Source organism: Felis catus, chromosome B2, assembly GCF_018350175.1.
Source record: "Felis catus isolate Fca126 chromosome B2, F.catus_Fca126_mat1.0, whole genome shotgun sequence".
Taxonomy (NCBI): Eukaryota; Metazoa; Chordata; class Mammalia; order Carnivora; family Felidae; genus Felis; species Felis catus.
Window position 1 is genome coordinate 21,309,566 of NC_058372.1, and position 23,087 is coordinate 21,332,652.

Below are 23,087 nucleotides of genomic sequence, written 5' to 3' on the forward strand. Positions count from 1 at the left end.
GTCGGCTCCCCTTGAAAATATACTGTGAACCCAACCTCTTCTCAGTGTCTCACCTCATCACTCCGCTCCGAGCTGCTGCCTGTTCTGGCCTGTGTCACTGTGACTACCTTTTGATGGCCTCCCTGTACCCACCCGCCCCATCATCCCACGGTCCACAGGCAGCCAGCAAGCCCCTCTGCCCTTGTCGCCTGTTGCCCCTGCCCCCCTGCTCATCCTACTCCAGTCTCGAGGCTTCTGCAGACCTGGCAGTCTCCCCCAAGGCCTTTCTCTCCAGGGCCCTGCCCCAGACATCTGCGTGGGTGACTTTCTTGCTGCTTGCTGTCCTGAGACCTCTCCAGTCGTCCTGTCCAGCCCTTCTGGCCCCCAGGCTCCCATTGCCTCCTTTCCCCTCTGGACCTGCATTCCTCTGCATCTTCCTCCCTCGAGTTTATTGTCTGCCACTGTTAAAACCCAAGTTCCACAAGGAAAGGAATCTGTTTTGTTCCTGCCTTATTCTCCATGCTTAGTGCTGTGCCTGTCTTTTCTGTCATGCTCCCCAGGGGAGGCTCACTTGCTCTTCACACTGACCAGTGCGGTCCAAATCCCCAGTCAGGGAAATGACTCCACCCACCCTGGGGGGATGGGGTAGGGGGCTGTAAATGCGTCGATGGCCAGCAGCACCCACCCCCCACAACTGGAGAGGCTTGTCCAGTCATTACATTAGAATCATTCCCAAGTTATTTGATTGTCTTATTTTAATACAAGTTCAAGACCCCTTGCTGGCATTGCAGCCAGTCTCCTGGGGGCTGGTGAGAGAGGGGTGTATGTGTGGGGTCTCCCAACAGAGGGCCCTGGAAGTCTTACAGACCAGAGAGAGCACTGCACCTCCTGTCTCGCTGTGACCCGGCACTTAGCCCTGTACCACGGTGAATGCATTATAAGCACTGTCTACAGACAGCTTGCCCTGAACCCAGCTTCCCCGAGTTACTTTTTGAGTCCTGGCTTAGAAGATTCGGGACTTTGCACATTTGCTACTTTACAACGACAGACCTCCCCGCCCCCGGCCCCCCCAACTTGGGTTCCCCTGCACCCTTATAATGGGCAGGAGGAAAAGGCAAAGCGGACATCACAGGAGGTGCTGCCCAGAAAACACAATTCCCCTTTCGCTGTTGCTAAACCAGTACAGACGCGTCACCTCCCAGGCCTCAGGTGAAATCACCGCAAAGGCCCCTGCACGTCCTGACTTCCCATTCTCCCACCCACCCTCCCACCTGAGCCAGCCCTGCACCTGCAGCCACGCACAGGTGGCTCTTCTTTTCACGTCTCTTCTTTTCAGAGACACCACCTGGGGGACAGAGCTGTCTTTCGTGGGTGCCCCACGCCGAAGGGGAGAAGGCACGCAGTTCCCCTGACGGCCCTGGACACCAGTGGCCTGTCCTGCACAGGCTGCGGTTTGGGGGCTGGATAAGGTGGTGGGGTGACAGCAAATCACAGGAGGGCCGTGTGACCGGCAATCTGCCATTTTTAAAATATAACATTTATTGCTCAGATGGTTTGATACAGAACAGCTTTTCTTCTCATTTTGAATTTGGAAGTATTATACAACTGAATACAAAGAGGGACACAAAGTACCAAAACCAAACTCGTGATTCTGTTCATGTGGCATAAACCGGTTTTGTACATAACATGTAGCAGCAGTTTTTAAGTTCCCTTTAGAAAAATATGAATTCTACATATTTATTATTGTTTCCTGTTTAATGCATGGGCTGAAATCACTGGGATCAACTTCCTTCTTGAAGAAAGAGAGGCTAGAAACGAGGGGGGGTTGAAGGTATGACGCATCTTTCTGAAACTGGCATCTGACTGTCACGTAGCTTCCCCCGGGACTGTTTGGCAAACAGCCCTGGGTTTTATATTTTGTTTTCACAGCCAGGAGTTTCATGTAGTGATTGAATCTCAGCATTGTGTCCATAAATCAAAGAGAAAAAACAAGAGAAAAAACTTGCACCTCAAAAAACTTTTCAGAAGATCCATATATATATATATGGATATATATATATATACTTTTTTTTTTTTTTGTAAAAGCCCTGAGAGAAGGAGAAAGAGAATCAAACAAAATGTATAGGAACAAATTAGCTGGACATGCAAACTAAACTATGATTCACCCAGAGTTTAAACAAATCACAAATTTCACAGTTTAATATTGGGGGGGGAGGGGCAGAACAACAAACAAATAATACATTTCTCAACCTCACTAATAAAATGTGGCAAGACCTTATTGACTACGAGGGTACAGATGGAGGCTAAATAAAGCTTTAAATCAATAGTGATTATTGCGAGCTGTGGCCCAGCAGTTCTGCCGGGCCGTTTCCTGCTACATCTCACCGCGGCGTAAAGGGTTAACTCATGGCTTCTCTCCACATGGTTGTGAGTTTTAGTGTGGAGAGTTGCAAAGAAAAACAAAACACAAGATACCCCAAATAATAACAACAAAAATAACAATAACAATCGTCATTAAAAAAAAAAATGGAAGGGATGCACGAACTGGTTTCAACTAAGCAAACCACACTTAGTATAAAAGTGATACAGGGGATCATTGGTTCTGATTTGTATTCATCTAAATAAAACCTCGTTCTGGGTTCATACATCCCCAACACAGTTACAAATCATATATACCTCAACCTTTTTCCTTTCACATGCAAGACATCACTTTTCATTATCTCAAGAATATAGATCTTCCTTTGAAGTATGGGAGGTTGGATTTTGGCCACGAGAAATCGCTAAGGAAGCGGAGAGAAAAGGGTCTGTGTGTCTCTGTGTGCATGAGTGTAAGTAAAGTGTGTGTGTGTGTGTGGGGGGGGGGCGGTGCTCAGGGCTAGGAGGGTCAAGGGTCCTGGGAGGGGTGGGGATGGGGGTCCTGCAGGGGGAAGGTGAGAGGGGCTGAGTGGTGGAGCAGCACAGGAGGCCCCTGGCAGCACAAGGCTCGGGCACCCTGGAGGTCTTGGCTGGAGGACCGGATGCTGAACACAAGCTCAGCTACAGTAGGATAGATTTCTTTTCACTGCTGGCGGCTACAGTGAGGAAATTCGATTACCTGTATGGGATGCTCATGGAAAAAAAAAAAAAAATCCTGCCTTTTTGCACCCAGGGGTTCAGGCTATTTCAGGAGCTAGAAACAGCACATTTATTGTCAAGCACCAACCCCAAATCACAGGAAGGTAAATACAAATCTATTTTTCATCTTCAATCTTGCATGTGCAGTTTTATTACCAGTAGTAGTACTTCCTCGCTTTGAAAAATGACAGTAGCACAGGCGGGTAAGGCTTGGGCTGGGTTTGGCAGGAGGACCGGTAAGGGACAGGTCTCCTTGCTGCCTGGCTTTCTCAGAAGCCCTGGGCGCGTGCCTCCTGCTCTCCCCTCTCTGAGCCGCTCTTCGGCCGTGTGGGAGGACCGTTCACGGCCCCTGCTGGATTCTGCAGTCACGGAAAAAAGGCTTGTCTAAGTACAGTGGAAGAGCTACCACCCAGGTGTGGGGGAGGCGGGGGGCAGATGCCCACATGGGGACCCAGCGGCAGCCCAGGTCTCCCCGGACAAATATTGCCCATTTGTTTCTGCTGACTGCAGAGACCAGCAAACTGATGAACTAATAATAATAATAATAATAATATTAATAATACATATACCAAAAGGGGGAGGGAAATCAGATATATGACATCTGTGCATGTTTTCTATAGGGTAAGTTGCCAGCATAACTCTTCTCTGCAAGTTAAGAACGGATGTCTTGACATTTGAACAGTAATACCACGGCTAACGCTGAAAACACGTACAAGGTTGAAGCTAGAATCTTTCCTGGTTTGGCTTGCACCAAATTGGAAACCTTCATCGACCACATCCTGCAACACCGAGGACCCAATCACAGCTCCACCATGTAGCAAACAGAACAAGAGAAAAGGTCTATTTGAGAAAAGAATATCTTATCCATATTTCCTCTGGTAATTTACATGAAATTCACATCATTTTCTTCCAGTTATTGGCTATGGGTATCCAAGGGCGTATTTTTTTTCTTCTGTTTCCAGCTCACAGAACATTCGTTACTATCACAGATTCGCAAGAACAAGCTCACACACACCAAATACAGAAGGTAACATTAATGCTTAAATGAAAAGGTCCTCTCCAAATAATTCATTAAAATATTTGCTTTGTTTTTCAGAAAGTCATTTTGGGAAAACACAACACCCAGGCTGACACCGAAGGACTGGTGAGTAGTTAAGGCACTCGAACTGTCCATGCTGCATCTCTCGCACGGGGATGTAAGGCTATGGCACCGGACAAGATGGCCCGCTCCTGCTCATGTCACTCTCTCTCTCACTCCCCGAAAGCTGAAGGGCACTGAGAAAACCTCACGAAACATAGATTCAGGACACTTTGCTCTGCTGGCTTTGTCTGTGTGCTGGTGGGGGGACAAGACAAGCTGTCATTCCATTCCCAGGAGTGGTGAGGCACCGTCTGCAGCCAGGAGGGGATGGGTGGGCCTCTTGCCCTGCAGCTCTGGCAGGTCTTGCACGAGGCCTGCTGGGCTCTCGGGGTCTGGGTCACCCTGAGACACCTGCTCCTTGGGGCTGCCCGCTGGAGCGGCCTTGGGGGCATTCCTGCCGGCTTCAGCCTGGCTGGCACCTGCCGTCCGGCCCCCTGCCCGCTCCTCCCTGCGGCTGGGATCCTTGGTCGAGTTGGCCAGGCTCTCCTTCCGGCTCCGGGTGACAGCCACGTGGTTGCTGGCCGGTGGAGCCGAGTCGGCCTCGTTTTCGGAGACAGGGTTGTTGCCGCTGTGGGTGGACTCACTCTCACTGTCCTCCTCGCCTCGCTCATCCTTGTCGCTGTCCTTCCCAAGCTGCTTGGCGTGCCTGGCTTTCTGGTGGACCCGCTGATGGCGAACCAGGCTGTGCTTCAGGGTGAAGGTCCGCTCGCACGTCTGACATTTGTATGGCCTTTCTCCTGGAGCAACAGGAGAAAAGAAGTCACGTCAATGGTAAGGCCACCAGTATCACCTCTCCGCCCTACACAAAAGCAGTAGCCGTGTGAGCAGGCAAAGGGACAGCAGGTAGCAAGGGTCAGGACCCCATACTCAGGGAAACCCTCTTATTTGTCTGAATTGGCAAAATAAGGTCATAGATATGCACGGGGCTGGCCTCAGCTTCTCTCTCCCTTTCATCCCTCAACCTAGGTTTTCCCCATAGGATGCAGGAACCAGAGTCTCAGGGTGGAAGCCTTGTGGACATCCAGACTACCCTGAAAAAAAAAAAAAAAAAAAAGAAAGAAAAACCTAGGGAAGGACAGCAGCAAGGTCCCTCCCATGGGGACAGGCACCACTTCCAAGGGTTGTGCAAGACAGGCATCTCCTAAGTCAAAGGTGCCAGATACTCTGTGTTCTAATACGGAGCAGCTGGGGCTTTCCCTCTTGCTCACAAATACTGAGCTGTGAGCACCTGAGAAAATTACCTGCCAGGAGCTCAAGAACCCCTCTCTCCCAGGAGCCAAGCATGGGAGCCCTCCGATCCCCAGAGCCCAGGCCCTGTGGACTGCAAGGCAGAGGAGTGTGCGGGGAGTATGTGTGCACCGTGGATGCAGCAGCAGGGACGGGAGGAAAACCAAGACCAAGATGTGGGGCCTGGGTTTCTTCTGTGGAGGGGGTAGGTAGGATGTGTTTGCATCTTTTGGCTTTATAAGTACGTTTAGGTGTCTTCCTTTCTACCAGAACAATGGCCCCTACTTTGGGGTTCCTATCTAGGGAGTTCCAGGAGGAGCAAGGACACGTGTGGAGCAAGGACACCCAGACATGCCTATGAAGCTCCTGTTTAATGACATCAGCTTGGCTGTCGTAGAGCCAAGTTACGAAAAACCCCTCGCTTTGTGCTTCAGCAGCCAATTTTCCACCTGAGGGCTGATGAGGAAGCCCAGGTGCCTCCCACAGAGCACCTGTCCACAGGCCACACCCCCGGTCCTTCCCAGGCTCACCACTGGCCCCCAACGCCAGCACCCACATTCTTCTAGATGATTCTATGAGACAGGGCAGCCTTCATCCCCTTTCTACAGATAGAAAGGCTGAGGCTCAGACGGCTGATCAAAATGCTCAAAAATATCACTGCTGAGGGCCCACCCTGCCAGGACCCTGTATGTTCCAACTGCTAAGAGAACAGTCTGTTAAATTCCTAGTTTATGGTGCCTGCTGCGCCCAGGGGGCACACTCAGGAAACGGTCTCTGGCCATTCGGGGCAGGCGCCTCCTCCAGACCCCGACTGGCCTCCTGGCTAGAGCATGCTCCCTGCGCAGGCGCGGGAAGCGTCGCCTGGGCATGCCCCGCCCTTACCTGTGTGCGACCGCATGTGCCGAGTCAGGTCCTGCAGGGACCAGAACCTCTTGTTGCACACGCTGCACACCTTCTTCCTCTTGTCCGCCTTGCTAGCCACGCTTCTCGGGGAGTCGGTCTTTGGCTTCTTGTCATCGTCACTCTTCTCCGAGGGCTTCTTCTCGGCCACGCCCTCCCCGTCGGAGGCGCCCTCGGCCTCCTCGCCCTGCTTCTCCGCGGCTGGAGACACCTCTTCCGCCGGGGGCTCCTCCGAGGAGGGGTTGGCGGGCTTCTCCTCCGGCTCAGGAGCGGGCGGCACGGCGGGGACGGGCAGAGGGCCCTCGGCCCCTCCGCTCGCGCCCGTACCCTCCTCTCTGGGCTCCTCGCGGCCGTGGGCCTTCCGGTGGCGGCTCAGGGTCCCCAGGAACTTGAAGCTCTTGCCGCAGACATCGCAGGCGTGCTTCTGGTCCTGCTGGGCGGGGCCCCCGCTGCTCGCGGCGCCCCCTTCGCCCTCCGCCAGCTTGAAGCCCATCAGCCTGCTGGCAAGGTTGAGGTCCAGGCTCTTGTTGCTGACGGTATCTTCCTCCGGGCCGTCCGCGTCCTCGTCCCTCTCCTCCATGCTGTGCTGGTCCTCACGCTCCTGGCTCTCCCCGGCTCCCTGCTCCTCCCCGTCCCCGGCTGGTCCCCGCTGCCCCTCCTCTGCAGGGAGCTCCTCCTGGACCTGGATGGGCGCAGGGGCTCCCTCTGCTGCGGGCTGCTCTTTCTCCCGGGAGGTGAGGTCCAGCACTTCGCCCCCCACCGCTGGGGTCTCTGCGTCCGACTGGCTATCTGTGGGAGTGAGCACAGGGGCACAGGCTGAGGCCCAACGCCACCCAACACGCTCCTTCCAAGGGTCCCATTGTGACTCTCGGCTGGACCCACCACCCCCAGGCCCGTATACCAAGCCCAGCGGGGATACCTCTACCCCCACTCCTTGTTACCGCTCATATCCCCAAAGGCCGCGGCGAACCTGGGGTTAATTGACGAAACACACGGGTTGGGGTCACAGGGCAGGCTGCCCTCGGAGCTCCGGCCCTCCCCTTCCACTGCCCCCTAGCGGTGCCAGGCACCCTCCACGGCCACACACAGGGATGCTCAGGCCCCCAGAAGGTGTGAGCAACTCAGGGCAGCACAGACAGAAGGATCGGCGAGAGAGGAGAGTTGGTGCATTCCAGAGACTCGCAGCACTAGGGAGGTTGAGGAAGCGGAGCTGTAAGTTATTTTTCCAGTGCAAAGAGATTATACAAACATGCAACATATATAGGACCACTGCCCGAACATAGTACCTGCTGAGCGACTCACAGAAAATGGCCCAAAGCATGTATTCTGTGCCATGGCACACGTGCTCCCGTCCGAAGGCTAACTCCCGGGTAGAGTTCCAAGGCAGGAGATGCATGCACACCTGGAGGCCTCCCTGGCTGCTGTGAGGACCCCACGCAGTGAGTGGAAACACTTCCTATCTCTTCATTTGTTCCCACCTATCCACCCTCCATAGGAAAGCGAGACGTGGCAAGTCTACTGGTTTCTAATGACCTTCATAAGGGATGGCACTGGGGCAGCACCAATGACACAGAACAGACCACAGTATTTCTCACAAGCATCATCTTCTCTTCATTCAGGTTGAATACGGACTTAATGACTGCTTTATGTGCTATGACCCCGAGGCTGTCTGCTGAGACCTACTATTTAATTCTAGATCCAATTTCTTAGGGCAGGGATTCGGAAATTCCTCAATTAGGGTGACAGAGCCCTTGTTTCCTGGCTCCTAGGTCAGATGCACCTGCCTCATGATGCCGATCTCGGATCACAGTGCCTGAGCCAGCAGATTCAGGCACCTAACCTGGACCCTCACTTGAGGTGACCAGACATATCACCATGTCCACCCATGTCCATCACTGAGTCACCCACTCGATTTGCCATCAAGGCAGTCCTGGGGCTGGGGGTGAAGGAGCTGGTCCTACCCTTGCTGTGGTCACTCCTGCCTGGGGCTTTTGGCTTATGTACAACCATCTACACGGCACTCCCACTTACATAATTTCATTGGTTTTGTTCTGACTGCACCTTTTGGCAGCCACTGTTTATCTCAAGAGGCTTCAGAAGGAAACACATATGTGTGGTGTGGATATAAGATTTCTGTCAATAAGTGATTTTTATAAATTATCCAAAAGTTAAAAAAAATTATCCAAAAATTTAAAGAAGACTCCTGAGATATACACACCAATGTCTTAGGTCTTATTCTTAACTAAAACTATATGCCCATTTTTGGGAATCATTCCAATGGGGAGCATCTATTAAATGGATTTTGGTATAAGCTCTACCAAAAAAAAAAAAAAAAAAGCATAGAATGTTCAGTTTCTTAAAAAAAAGCTTAATCTCTGGTTACTTCCTATTTGTCCCAGTATGTTCTAGGCAGTTTTGCTTATTTTTTTTCACCAAAGAACATGGGTTATTTTCAAGTTTCACTGCAGATCATATTTAAGATGATCTTGAAAAAAAAATCATGACGACTTCTGAAACGAAACCCAAGTAAATATGCTAATAGCAGATTGTTCTCATTCCCCCCCGTCCTTCCTTCCTTAGCTCATCCTGTATCTAGTGAAAAAAAGGGGGCTTGACTGTGCTCCACCAAACTTCCACTAGGGGGAGTGTTTTAACAGGGCAGTCCGGTACCCTTGAAGTTCTAGCAACTCCAACTGATTTTTATTAGTGATTCCTGGCAACAGTAGACTTAGCTTCTTCTCATTTCATGGATATCCAGCTTCTAATGCCTGCCAGGTCCTATTTTGATCCCCACCTTTGTCAACTGCCTACACTTTCAAATGCAGCTAGTACAACCAGTGACTTTTATAAGCAGTGTTACTCTGTTCTCTTGTCTCTCCCAGTCCCTCATTCACGATGCTAAATCTAAGAAAATTGCTAGCAGAAGCAGGAATCCTGCGTGCACCAGTAGATAAACCCACAGCTCCCGCTACAGGGAAAGTGGAGACTTTCATGTCAGTGCCACAATGAAATATCTATTGCTTCCTAGAAATTCTATGCTACTCAGCTGATGTGACCAACTACCAGCCTAAATACCCAATCTGACTGGGCAGGGGCACAGCTGTTGAGGAAGCTGCTGTCTGTATTTCACCTGCCCAGAAGCACTTCCTGTGGTGCAGTGTGCGCTGGCATGCGGACTCCTGGACTGCTTAGGGCGGCCACTTTTAAGAACAGTGTAAAACCTCCCATGTTTCTACTGATTTACAAAGTGACATGCATGTGCCCACAAGTATGAAGGCTCCCACAGGCATCACCCAAAAAAGAACCATGAATATCCCCCAAAGGCAAAGTGGGCTAGGGAACCTCTCTGCCATGAGAAAGTGAGTCAAGAGCTTCGGTTTAATGATCGATGTGCCCCTTAAGCCAGAACTGCCCCTTGGTAGCATTGTTAACATTCCTTTTGGGGGGGGGGGGGGAATCTAGGGTATATGTTCCTGAGAGAACTTATGTGATTGAAAATGTCAGACTTACGTTATAAAACAAATTTAGGGACTTTAACCTAGGCATATAAACCTAGAAAACCTCTCAAGAACTTCCTTGGTCATTTCCTTTTTTTTGGTTTTGTTATGTTTTTTGTTTTTTTAATGGTCTTTCTCCAAAGCCTCACTTTTAACTTCACGGGAGGGAGCCCCAAAAGCACCCCATACCCCCACCGTGCTCACCTGGGTTTGAAACTTTCCTTGAAATCACTCAACTCCACCTCCCTGACCCCTCTGTCCTCGCCTCTTTCTTACTATGTATGGATTGTGACCACAATTAAACCAAACATTTATTTTCTCTGGTTTCACATTACAGCTTTCAGTGAATTTTCTTTTTCCAGAGGCTTTGTCCCTTAAAGAAACCCTACACAACTTCCAGGATGGGCTGGAGGCGGGGCTCTGATGGGATATGGAAAAACAGAACTCACAACTGCAAATTTAAAAACTACACCCACAACGTAAAATCTGGCACTGAACCAAAGCTAAGACGTGTATTTGAATTAGCTTTGTGTCTGCAGGCTCCTATAGCTGTCCAGAGGTCAGGAGATCTGGGTTCTGTGTTCCTCCAGAGGATCAAGAAGCTGAATGCAAAATGTGCATCTGGCAACTTTGAGAAACCGAGGGCTCCCCTTGACCTCCTCGATGATCCACTCCTGCCCCTCTTCTGGAACAACTGTGGGTGGAATCACATGGCTGCTTTCCTAAACCAGGCTTTGAGAAAATGTTCAGGGGCTACCAGGTGACACAGTGGCCGGCTGTTAAACATTAAGAGTGATCACCCGCAGCAAATTCCGCAAGCGTCGCTGTGGGTTTCCTGGGGGCTGAACAGCGGAAATCTGGCTCATAGGGATCCAAGTTATGGCAAGGTTCCATGGGTGTCTGTATCTTTCTTTACCCCAATATCCTGGCAAGTGATGTAGAAATGGAAGCTGGAGGGAGGAGCCAGCAAGCTGGCTTATATTTTTATACCCTTAGAGGGTTTGATCTTAACCAAAGGGCCTGGCACTTCAGGGCTTGGAGGAGGTACAGGGAAAAAGCAGAAGTTCCACATCGATTCCTCTTCCTGGAAATGCTACCCATTCAGATGTGCCCCTCTCCCCCCTGTAACTTAGGGACAGGTGGACTGGGGAAAGGGGGACTTCCAGACCAACAGAGCTCCCATCCCCACCCAAATCTGAGGGAGACAAACACAGGGCACAATTATACCCCCTGGAAAAATGCATCTTGGGGAGACCCTCTTTGGCTTTGAGCAGTGGGGAAATGTCAGGATTTGCAGGATTTTCTGGATTTGCAGGATCAAATCCATGCTGGTTACTAACCAACGGCCTACTAGCCATGTAGGTAAGTAACCTGCAGTAGCCAATTTTCTGATCTGTTTGTTTTGGGGGGTGAGAGGCACAGGACCCCAGCACTTGGAGATGATGGAATGTACTGAATAGAGGACAGGAGTAAATACAGAAGCTGTAAGGGAAAAAAAACAAAAAGGTGGCAGGAGACGCACTGAGCAGCCGTTAATTGCTCTGTAGGGGCTGGAGGAAGGAAGCACATATCAGCACATGAGAATAATACCCGGATTCAGGTCAAGCAGAGATGTGATTAAAGAAAGGACATGCAGAGTGCTTTTTCAAACAAGACAAAAGTTTTTTTTTTTTTTACTGGGAAGACAGTTATTGAAGAGAAAAACACCCCCACCCCACGCACCCCTCCCCGTTGAGGGCTGGGCATCACTACTTCCTGAAACACCCTGACATCTGAGTGAGCCCATCTCTGCTCTGGAGGATGCGGCGGAGGCTGGGGTTTGAGAAAACACCACCCCGCGCCAGTAAGGTTTCATATCCCTTTTAGACGGGATACTACCAAGAGCTAGAACTGTACTCCCAACCTCACACCCCACTTCCAGAGGGACCTGACAGCAGGAACAGACGTATCCGCTGGTGGAGGAGGGTGGAGGGTGAGGGGCACAGATCCTCCCTAGTGGCTCAGAAAAGCGATCTGGGGGCATGGTCAGTGTTTCCCCAGTCCCCATCCTGCTGCATTTCCCAGTCCTCGGCAGGGCCCACGTCTACGGCAACTGCCGAGTCCTACAGAGAAATGAGGAAGGCAGCCTGCCACACGCGTGCGAGGCTGGCCAGCGGGGCTCTCCGAGCTGCCCTCCTCTGTCCCTCTCCTCCGCTCCGTCACCCGGAAGCACTACCTGTGCTATCATGGGGTCCAACATCACTCTCTTTTGACTGGGGGATAAGCCCGTTTCTTCTCAGGGAACAGTTGGTAACTCCGTGTTTGCGCAATTGGTGGCGTTCACAGTTAGATTTGGTAGAAAAGAAGGCATCGCATTTTTGACAAGGGAAGGGTTTCTGACCTGAAGCAGGAAAAAAAATATATATTTATCTGGCTTTCTACTGTAACGAAAAAGAAAAGTTGCTTTCCATTCATTCTTCTGGGGTAACTGGCATTTGTCCCCCTGCCCCCCACCCTCCACCCCTTCCTTTAAAACACACACACACACACACACACACACACACACACTTAAAAAATACTGATACCACATCAACAACTCAAATGGGATCTTCCCTTGAGTGAAATGGAATGAAGGTTTTGTCTTCAAAATACTAGAAGTTAACAACGAAACCAAGATGTTTAAAGTAAAACAGCAGCATTACAATAGAAAATCTTAAGAAACACAACAACCAAAAAGAGTGAGTGAGTGAAGGGATTTTAGAGCAGAGCCAGGAAACACCTAGAGTCTGTCACAAGGAGAAGCTGCCTCTTGGTAAGGGCTGATATGGCAAGTACTACAGACGCTGGCGGGTCAAACTGGAATCTTGGGCCCCTGGACGTGTCTTTGGGAGCCGCTCCTGGCTTCCTGGTCTAGCTGGGTGCGGCCTGCCCACAGTAGACTGGAGGCAGGGAAAGGGGCTGAGACAGTCCTACAGTGACCTCTGCCCAAGCTCACTGTGGTCCTAGCGGGCAAGGCAGAGGAGGTCCGCTCCTTGCATTAAAGGGTCTTTGTTCCCCTTGCTGGAGTACACAGTGACCAACAAATAACTGAGTCTGTGTTAGGAGATCAGCTGCTCCAGGCCTGCCTGGCTGCCTGTGAAGAGAAGTGGCTGAGTGGGCCCTCTGCACCCCCACTCCACACTGGGGTAACTCCTGAGACAGAAGTAACCTGATTTGCTTTGCTGGTCTTATCCTTCCACTTCAATTCCTTTTGTACTGTAAACACAATACTTCAACATGCAGACCAGGCTCTTCTGCAACGTGTCCTGGGTGCGTGTGGATGGATGTGTGGAGAAAGCAAGGGTAAGGAGGATGGCGAGCAGGAAGGGGACAAGGGAAGGGATTAGGTGAGCTTCAGGAGAGAGAAGGCGGTGGTAAATCATTTACTCTATCGCTGGCTTCTTCTGCTTTCCCCCACAATTGCTAAGGTCCTGGTGTCTGATTCTACAAGAGAACAGGTTTTGTGTACTAACAAACACCACTTCAGAGCTGCAGCCTGGCATGTTTGCCTTGTAACCTTGGGACTGCCACAATCAAATGCACATGTCAAAAACTGGCAGCAAAGTTAACCAGCACAACCCCCTCAAAACACCAATCATAGAGGCCCTTCAACCTCCCGGTTACTATCAACGGATGCCCAAACTAGTGCAGGTGACAGGCCTGGGCACTCACTGTGAGCGGAACACATGGGCCTGGCGCCTGGGATTATTTAGCACAAGGGACGGGGGAATTAGCACTGCGCACCACACAACTCCAGGGGGAGCTGTTCACACAGAGCACGCTGGTGTGCAACCCCACACAGCCAGAATCGCTGCCCTGCCAAGTTCTAGCACCAGCAGCAACCCAAGAAAGGGGACGTCCCTTCCCTCCTGAGCTGCAAAATTCAGCTTCAGAATCACTAGTGCAGCTTTTTAAGAATGCAGATGCCTGGAACAATCAAAGACCACGGAAGGAGAAATGCACAGATCTGACATGTGTGCTTTTAAGGAACTCACAAGGGACCTACAGGATAAAAAAGTGGAGAACCCACTGACCCCTTCCCTCCACATAGCCCAGTGGGTGTTTCTGCTAAGTCGTAAAAATGACAAAAATGAAAAACAAAAACAACTCGCCTTTACATGAAGACTAGTTTTTTGTTTTTTTTTTTATGATGCACGCTTCACGTTATTCTTGCTTTTCACTAAAAACTGAATAGAATCTTTAACAACTGTTAAAGTTTTAAGTAACAACTTTAACAACTGTCACTGTTTTAAGTAAGAAAAATACTTGAAATGTTTTATTATCAAAGGCGACATCATGGCTTCTCTGAGGCCAGGCAGTGAGGGAGAGAATTAGCGGAGAGCAAAACAAGTCAGAAGCTATGAGGATGAACTAGATAATTCTCAATTTGAAATAAAACAATCGGCTGCTTGCTTCTTCCCATGACAAGATTTCCTCTGGCATTTTCCACACTGGTAAATGCTTCACTTTTACAGCTGGGTTTGGACAGCCAGGTTCATGCCCCATGATGAAGATTAATACACTAAATTCAGACAACGGCCCAAAGATGTCGGAGTACTGTATTGGGTTATGAAGAGTCTCAAAGTGACAACAGGAATCTTTAAAGATTTATCTCTCTCTGCATAAGCCTTACATTCATTTGTTCATTCACTCTCTCGTTTATTTTTACTGCTGTATAACTGACACACGCAAGCCTTACATTTTTAAATAGTAGTGTGCTCTCTCTGATTGCATGGACAGAGAAAAACATGAACACTTCCAATATTTTTTCATCAGATAGGTTTCCCCAAAACTTGTTGATGGGTAATTTACACGGAAAAGTATCAAATGATGTCACTTACTTGGTTAGCTGCCACAAATTACTGCTTTAGCAGAGGTGTTTCTAAATGTACCTGTGACCACAAGAAGTTATCTTTGCACCAAAGACTCACCACCTCCCTCCACCTCCAGCAGGAGCCATAAAAACCATCAGCTAGCTAGCGTCATGCTCTACTCTCAGAGAGCAGTCAGGAAAAGGGGGAAACCGTGTACTACGTGATGCTATCTGGCCTGCTGGGGCCATCAGGAGCAGAAGAATGAAGAGTGAGAGTAAGTTTGAGAACTCAGCTTCATACCCTCAGACTTCTTTCCATTGCCCTCCACCCTCGTGGGGAAAGCTTCTTTCTGTATTTGACAGAAGGCTGGCTGGGCAAAAATGGTCAAGGCCGCCACTTTCAGGAAGTGAAAAGCAGCCAGCGTCACTGGTGTCCAAGGCACTTTCCACGCGGAGCTTTGCCCATCTTACTGGTTTCAAACTCAGTTGCCCGTGAGCAGCTGGTAGCACCGGTGAGGGTGGAGGGCCTCAGGTCGGCAAAGAAGAGGCGCTAGAATCAACTGCGAGAATCCCAAAATGTCAGAGCTTGGTGGGGGGAGGAGGGAGTTTCAGTCATCCCAGGGTCCTGACTCCTTCATTTTGGGAGAAAAGGGACTGAAAGGGGAGGAAGATGGGGATGAGCAGAAACGGGCCAGCTGCATTTTCTGGTACTCTCTCGGCCTGTGGCCTAAATGAAGGGGAAAAGGAAGGGACAGTGGACTGTCCTCTCCCCAAGAGGCAACACTCTTCAGGCAGATAAGGCAAGGAACCAGGAACCATCCCTGCTCACCAGCACACAGGCTAGGAAAATAGTGCAAGGAAGAAACTTGGCTGTGCATGGAGAGCTCACCAGGGCAGATAAAACAGGATGGCAGATGCCAGCTTCCTTCTGAGACACAATCCCTAGAACCCGAGCCCTGTGCCCCTTGCCTGAGCCACAGCGAGCCCCACTGGACACAAAACATCTGGTCTACCTAATGCTGCCCATCTAGGAGACAACTTACTGGCATTATGATCGTTCTGTGTGTTTGCCAAGAGGTCACGAGGAGGTGGACTCTTGAGACACATACGTGGTTTTGCTTAAAGGCGATCTAAACCCAGACACTGCTCAAAGCTAGATTTCAACACTTAAAAAAAAGGCTTCTTTGCTGTATAACACTTTTGTTTACAGGGCCATTTCAGAACCGAGTTTAGTTTCTGTGCTCATACATATGAGCCTCAGTTTTATTCCCAAGTTTCCGGAGGGAGCATGTCACAGAAAGCTAGGGAGCCAAGGCACAAGCAGCTGGGGGATTCTTCAATAGCTGAGCGTCTACCAGGAAAACACCAGTCTGTGGGAAGAGTGGGTGGGTCAGATGATTTCCCAGGCTCTGTCCAGCTGTGACACTCGATGAATGGAAAACGTTCTAACACAACACCAGACACAACAGCCAAGTGCTCTATAAAATTATTTAACAGAGGTGATGCTGAGACTGTCAGTGGAAGCTGAAGCAAGTAAAACAGCAAAGGAAATTAACAGAGCCCAGTGGGCATCAGCTTTATACAGTGTCTGTGTGTGTGGCTAGTACTATCCTGAGGTCATTCAGTCTGATTACTAGGATCCTGGTCCATATCTCTGTTCACCTTATCTCCAGCCCCTTGCCAGCCTTCTGCCCTGGTACATGTCAGGATATGTCATGAAGGCAGAAGCAGGCATGCCCTATACACCTGTCAACAGAGAACCAGCAGCCACATACCTCGATTGTGGGGCAGCTGCAGGGAACTTGACCCTGGCTTTGAACTCGAGCTCTAAGACCACAGGCAAGTTACTCAGCCTCTCTAAGCCTTCATTTCCTCGCTTCAAGATGTGGACAACATCGCCCTCATGGGATGGTCATGAGGACTAGCTCTGGAATGTTTCTCGACCAACCCTGAGTGCTCCCCTCAAGTTAAGGCCAGCAACCCTCACTAGAAGGACATGGGATGGTCACGTGGTACGACAGGAGGTCATGGATGGGGCTCCGACAGACACAGCTGCCAAGGGTCTAGTAACTGGAGAAGTGGCAGAACATGTTTATGTCTACCCCACCCTACTCCATCATAAACAAGCCTCCCATCTTCCTTGCTGCTTCCAGATGCTACCAGACTTTACACCAACTAGGACATTTTGGCATTCAAAAGCAGACAACTGAAATGACTGCTTTCACAAGTGGGAACTCAGATGAGGCATCTGTGAGATGTGGGCACAATTCTTGAAAGGAAATGCCAGCTGCTCCAGTCCTATTAGGAAGACTGGTGGTTCACTGGGAAGGGCAGAGGGGACGGCATCAGGGGAGTGTAGAGGAGGTGGCATGGACATGCATCGTGAGATCCAGCCACCTGCTTTCTGGAAAGTGGTAGCAGAAGCACGCACTTCTCCAAAGGCTCTGCAGGTGACAAGTGTCACCCAAAAAGAGTAGCAAGAGACCTCTGCGTGGGGCACCTCCTGTTCAAGATGCATCTTTTCTGTCTTAGAACTGTTACTCTGTCAGGCTTCAATGATCTCAAAGGAAAAGAAAATGGCAGCCTGAGAAGGCAGCACACACTTGAGAAATCTAGAAGTTCTGGCTCCTGTTACATATTTGAGTCCTCTGTGGGCAGGTACTCCTGGTTTGCTGCCACCGGAGTCCCGGGTTTGAGCCCCTGTCCCTCACCCAAGAGAAAGGATGCATCTATGTGGCAACCAGCCTCAGAGAGACTTGCTCTCCCCTCCCTCATGACTAGCCATGCCAGCCATGGGTGTCTCTGAGGCTTCTGTGACAATCAACCTTTTGGAATGAAGCCTTTCCCACCTGAGTACAGAGCGTGGCTCACACATAGTTCCCCACTACCTTCCCCTCACCACCGTAAGCCTTGTAACTGACTGGGGTTGTCAGATCTAGCAACCAAAAACAGTTAAATTGAATTTCCAATAAATGACAAATCAGTTTTTAGTCTATCCCCAATGTTGCATATTTAACCTATGCTAAAAGTTATTTGCTTTTTATCTGAAATTTATGTTTACCTAGCACCCAGTATTTTATCTGGCAATCCTGTATTATGCAATTCTTTATTTGGTTTTAGGTCCCACCATTAGTATTTGGGTGGTAATCTCCAAAAAGTTAAGGATCTCACCCAATTTACCTCTACTTCGATGACATAAACCATGTATAAATATTCAGTAAATCAGGATTAAGACAAGAGCAAATAGTCATGTGACTATTAGAAGTACCTGGTATAAAATTACTTAAAACGTATCCTTCCAGGGGCCCTTGGGTGGCGTCTGTTAAGTCAGTTAAGCCGCTGACTCTTGTTTTGGCTCACAACATGATCTTGCGGTTTCGTGAGTTCAAGACCCAAGTCCGGCTCTGTGCTGGCAGCACAGAGCCTGCTTGGGACTATCTCTGCTCCTCCCCCACTCACACTGTCTCTATCTCTCCCAAGATAAATAAACTTAAAAAAAATGTATCCTCTTAAATAAGCTTTTTAAAAGTCAACATATAGAAACTAACATTTGAAAAACACTTTGGGATATATCTTTTTGGCAATATGAAGTCTGCAATATTCCCTTTAAGAATATATGAAGTCAAAAGAACTTCACAGAATGTTCAAAGTCTTAAAACGTTGAGGAATCTGGGACGGACTTTCTCCTGCCAAAGCACCAATACCTCAATACCGAGTTCCACTTCTCCCTAGCTGCCTCCTGTGGGGAACCAAGTGATCTTGCTACATCCTCCTGAAGGGCCGAGGCAGATGCAAGTGAATGATCCAATCGGCCCAGGACCATTTTCACCCCCCAAACACCGATATTCAACACTGCCTTCACCAGCAGCTCCTCGAAGGCCGAGACACTAGGAATAGGTCATTGTGGTTACAAGGGCACAGGGGGAAAACCCGTTGGCATCACCAGGCAAGCCCCTGGCTTCAGAGACTGAGGCTGAAGAGAAGCTAGAAATGGGGCCATGGGAAAAGGGTCCCATGCTTTTGACCCCGCCTCAGGTTCTCCCCATCCCTGGGGCCGGCCAGGCCACAGCCTCCCTTCTGGGAAGTAGCACTCGGGGCCTGGTGGGCCCTCTTACCAGTGTGTGTGAGCATGTGCCTCTGGAGGGAGCTGGCCCAGGGGAAGACCCGGGGGCAGTGGGGACAGTTGATCTTCTGCAGGCAGTTGGCGTAGGAATTCCGCTTCACCCTCAGCAGCTTGTCTTCGGGGGGGCTGCCCTGCTCCTCGTCACTGGGCCCATTGTGGTCGGAGGGGGCTCCGGCCACCTCATCCTGAGCGTCGTCCTCTGCGCTCTGTAGAAACGGACTGAACTTGTTGGTGTCCGTAGTGGCCAGCATCTTTTCAATGCTGGCAAACTCCCCACTGGAGTCCAGGTCCACCCCGCCGCTGCCGGAGCGGGGCCGGCTCCGCACCCCCTTTTTCCGGCCCCTCTTCTTGGACAAACCCACCGGCCCCTGCTCGGTGGGGGAGGCTGCTTCTGGGCTGTTGGCAGGAGGCGACGGGTCGCTGGATTCTTTTGGGCTGGTGGTGTTGGTGGGGGCGGTGGCGGCTCTGGGGACAGGACTTCCTAAGCCGTCAGGAGCCGCGCTATTGCTGCTAGTGCTCGCGGGTCCCGGCTCTGTCACCTTAGCTTTCAGCAAGGTGGGGGCCGAGGACACAGATGAGATGATCTGGGCAATGGAAGCCAGTGGGGGCAGCTCCTCTGTCACGGGGGGCTTTGGCAAGAGCAGAGGGGGCTTGGGGCGCAGCGGCCGCAACAGTGCCGGGCTGCTGAGGAGGGTGGAATTGCCCAAGATGGGGGAGCTGCTGACCAGAGCTGAGGAGTAGATGGGGACAGCAAGCTGAACGGAGCCCTGCAGGGGCTGAGCGTGCGCTTCCAGAGTGGTGGCTGCGGAGGCCGGAGCTGCAGGGCCCACGGGTTTTTCCAGGATCCCGCCGGGCCCCAAAGTCACTGGCAGGGTAGGGCACGGTGGAGGACCGGGAGAGGGCTGCTCACCGCTCCCTGGTTCCTGCTCAGGCTTCTTGACTTCGGCAGGAGCAGCCGTATCCTTGTCTCCTTTCCTGAAGTTCTTGGGGATGGACAGGTCGATGGGCTCCATGGAGCAGTCGTAGGGGGCTGAGGAGGTGGGGCTCAGGAAAAAGGCGGCATTCTCCTGCTTCACCTGGACCAGAGCCAGGCCCTTCTGGGAAAAGTCCAGGGGCTCGTTGAAATCCACTGCAAAGTTGTTGGCGGGCTCCAACTTGACTGAGACATGGGGAGGCAGAGGCTGGGAGGCGCCCCCGTGGAGAAAGCCGTTCTGGGGCTCCAGGAAGGTGGCCAGCGGTTTTCGTTCGCCAAAGGTCCCGCCGCCGTCCTCGATCCTCCCCGAGGCCTCGACGGGTGCCTCGGCTGGGCTCAGGCCGTCGGCTGCCAGGACGTAGCTCTCGATGTCGTGCTCGGGCACGTGCAGGTGCTGCTTCAGGATGTGGTGGATGCAGTTGCGCTTGGCGGAAAAGGCGGCGCTGCACTCCTTGCACTCGAAGGGCTTGCGGCCCTTGGGGCAGCCGCCCAGACCGCGGCCGCAGTGCGTGCGCATGTGAACGCGCAGCGCGCGGTAGTGCTTCAGGTCCTCGCCGCACAGCCGGCACACCGTGTCCGGGGAGCAGAAGGCGTCCACCATCTCAGCGGCGCTGCTGGTCACGTACTCGATGTTCTTCTCGATGTCCTTGCGGGTGGCCTTGAGGTGCTTCTTGCGCAGGTGCCGCTCGCAGTTGGCCTTGACGGTGAAGGGGTAGTGGCAGATCTTGCAGATGTAGGGCCGTTCACCGCTGTGCGTCCGCAGGTGGCGGATGAGCGCGGCCTTGTCGGCGGCGATGTAGTCGCAGATGTTGCACTGGTATGGTGAGATGCCCAGGTGGGAGCGCACGTGGGCGCGCAGCACCCCCGAGAAGGCGAACACCTGGTTGCAGAAGCGGCAGGGGTAGAGCACCTTGCGCATGGCCGGCGTCTTCTTGCTGCCGGGCCCCGTCATGATGGCCTTGAGGTCACCCTCCGTTATCTCCTGCTTGATCTTGGCCTCCATGCTCAGGGGCAGCAGGGCCTCGATGATGCTGTCTTGCTCCAGCTGGGTCTTCATCTCGGCCTGGCCGGGCAGCTCCATCCGCGGCTGCTGCAGGAAGAGCTGCGTGGCCGTGTCTGGCTGGGCTCCGGCCTGGGACTGCAGCAGGTGGGCGTTGGGGACCGCCTCCACGGGGGCTTTGAGGAGCTTCAGGGGCGGTGGGGGGAGGCTGGGGCTGATGCAGCCCGGGGAGGCCTGCTGGGCATTGAGGAGAGGGGGTGGTGTGGAGGTGGCCACCACCGTCCGTGGGGTGACCAGGGGCTTTGGCTTCAGAGGGGGCATATGTTTGAAAATGGCCTGCAGAGGGGCAGCAGGGGCCTTGGAGAGAGGCGGAAGACTGATCTGAGGGGGGGCGGAGGCCGCCATCTTCAGAATCTGCTGGATGTCAGCCAGCTCGATGGCGGACTCGCCGGAGATGGGCTTGACCACAATACTACTGTCGGGCTGGATGATGAAGCCCTTCTGGAAGGGCTGCAGGGACAGGTGCTTCATGCTCTCCTTGGTAGCCGGGAGGACCGTGAGAGAGCCGCCCAGGGAAGCAGCTTCGAAAGGAGACAGACTCAGCATGTTGGTGCAGCCGGGGTCCTGAGGTAGCTGACACCTGAGTGTCTGGAGCTGTATTGCTTGGTTGTCATCCGGCAGGGGCTCCTCAGCGGGGGCAGGCCTGACGTCTTTGGTGTGCTGCAGGCCCAGCAAGGCCAGGAAGACCTTCTGGTCCAGGGCGTCACCGGGCAGGGTCTTGGCCTGCAGCCTGTCCCGTCCCTGGTCCGTGGCAACGTGGGTCTGCTTGTGCAGGGTGAGCGAGGAGAGCATGGGGAATGCTTTGTCACATGTGTCGCAGACAAAACGGTGCTGTTCGCTGATGCACCTTCGTAGGTTTGTTTCACACCAGGCCTGCGTGGAAGGCGGGTTGGCAAAAGCAAGGGAATAAGGAGGATTTAAAAATAATCACTACCCCGAGATGCAGAAAGTATCTGTTATATAGCTGCCCCAGTACCCAGCCTCTCTCTGTACTATCTAAGGAGTTGGCCTCCCCCTGCTTGCTAATTCCTGTCCCTAGGCTGAATAAGGAAGACCACACAAAGCACCTTAAACATCATATTGCTTGACAAATGACATCAATCCCTGGGGTATCTCAGAGAAGCAATGAAATACAGTTAAGTAATAATAACACGAGGGGCACTGCCTGGGAAGGGGCCTGAGGCTGTGCCATCTGCGGGGAGGGTTATGTGGGTGTATACGCGTGGGTGTATACACGTGGGTGTATACATATGGAATAACCCATTACCCTTGAGGCTTCTGTGCCTTAAGAGTTTCACTGTTTACATCCTCGATCTCAATTTTTAAAATTGAAAAAAAAAAAAAAAAGTTTCAAAGTAGTTTTCGGTAGGCAGGGAACAAATATGGTTCAGGTTAATAATGACCCAAAACATTTTTAATAGAAAGTACCACACTGGGGGCGCCTGGGTGGCACAGTCGGTTAAGCGTCCGACTTCAGCCAGGTCACGATCTCGCGGTCCGGGAGTTCAAGCCCCGCGTCAGGCTCTGGGCTGATGGCTCAGAGCCTGGAGCCTGTTTCCGATTCTGTGTCTCCCTCTCTCTCTGCCCCTCCCCCGTTCATGCTCTGTCTCTCTCAGTCCCAAAAATAAATAAAAACGTTGAAAAAAAAATTTTTAAGAAAGTACCACACTGGAAATATTTACCTGTAATGTGGATATTAAAGAAATATTTAAGAAAACAAATTCAGTTCAGATAGAGGTGGGAGTGGGGGTGGTGAGCACTTCACAACTTTAAATCCAAACGCCCAAGAATGGGCAAAAGGCATCGGTGAGCTAGACTCTCACACAAGGTGGTAAGAAATTCAACACAAGATTAAAACCCAACTATCCTTTCTCAACAACCCAATGGAGACTGAAAGGGTCAAGCTGAGTTGCAAGAGAAAACGTTGTTACAAAAAAGACAAAACCCAAGGGACAACATTTTACGGAAGGGAGACCTCAGGGTAAGGAGGTGTAGTCCAACCACGCGGCCCAGGGAGGTGGCTGCTGGTTCCGCAGGCTGACCAAAATACCTGAGAAATTCGAGGAAACTTCCTACAGGAGAAGTCAGTGAATCCTAAGTCATGGAAGCCAGCAGGAATGGAAGGGTTGTTCTGTATGAAAGGCCTTCCCATTGCGTCCCTGGGAAGCTGTTTGTGGACAAGCGCGTTGTGGCGTAGCAATCCTCGATGTGTTCGAAAGGTGACACAGCAAATGTCACATCT

At 51.4% G+C, this 23,087-nt stretch overlaps 1 protein-coding gene across 9 annotated transcripts in view; it reads right to left on the reverse strand.

Annotated features, from left to right (window-relative positions):
* Window positions 1-1,495: 1,495 nt before the first annotated feature.
* RREB1 (ras responsive element binding protein 1) overlaps window positions 1,496-23,087 on the reverse strand; it is a 183,441-nt gene continuing 161,849 nt past the window's right edge. For 8 of the 9 annotated variants that reach the window (XM_011282169.4, XM_011282171.4, XM_011282167.4 and 5 more), the window contains 5 exons: window positions 22,896-23,085; window positions 18,805-21,718; window positions 12,074-12,238; window positions 6,344-7,150; window positions 1,496-4,971 (listed from right to left, as the gene is read on the reverse strand). In XM_011282169.4, coding sequence (XP_011280471.2) covers window positions 4,454-4,971; window positions 6,344-7,150; window positions 12,074-12,238; window positions 18,805-21,718; window positions 22,896-23,085 — 4,594 coding nt within the window. In that variant the 3' untranslated portion in view covers window positions 1,496-4,453. The remainder of the gene's footprint in view (window positions 4,972-6,343; window positions 7,151-12,073; window positions 12,239-18,804; window positions 21,719-22,895; window positions 23,086-23,087) is intronic. The other variant, XM_011282172.4, reaches the window with a different exon arrangement.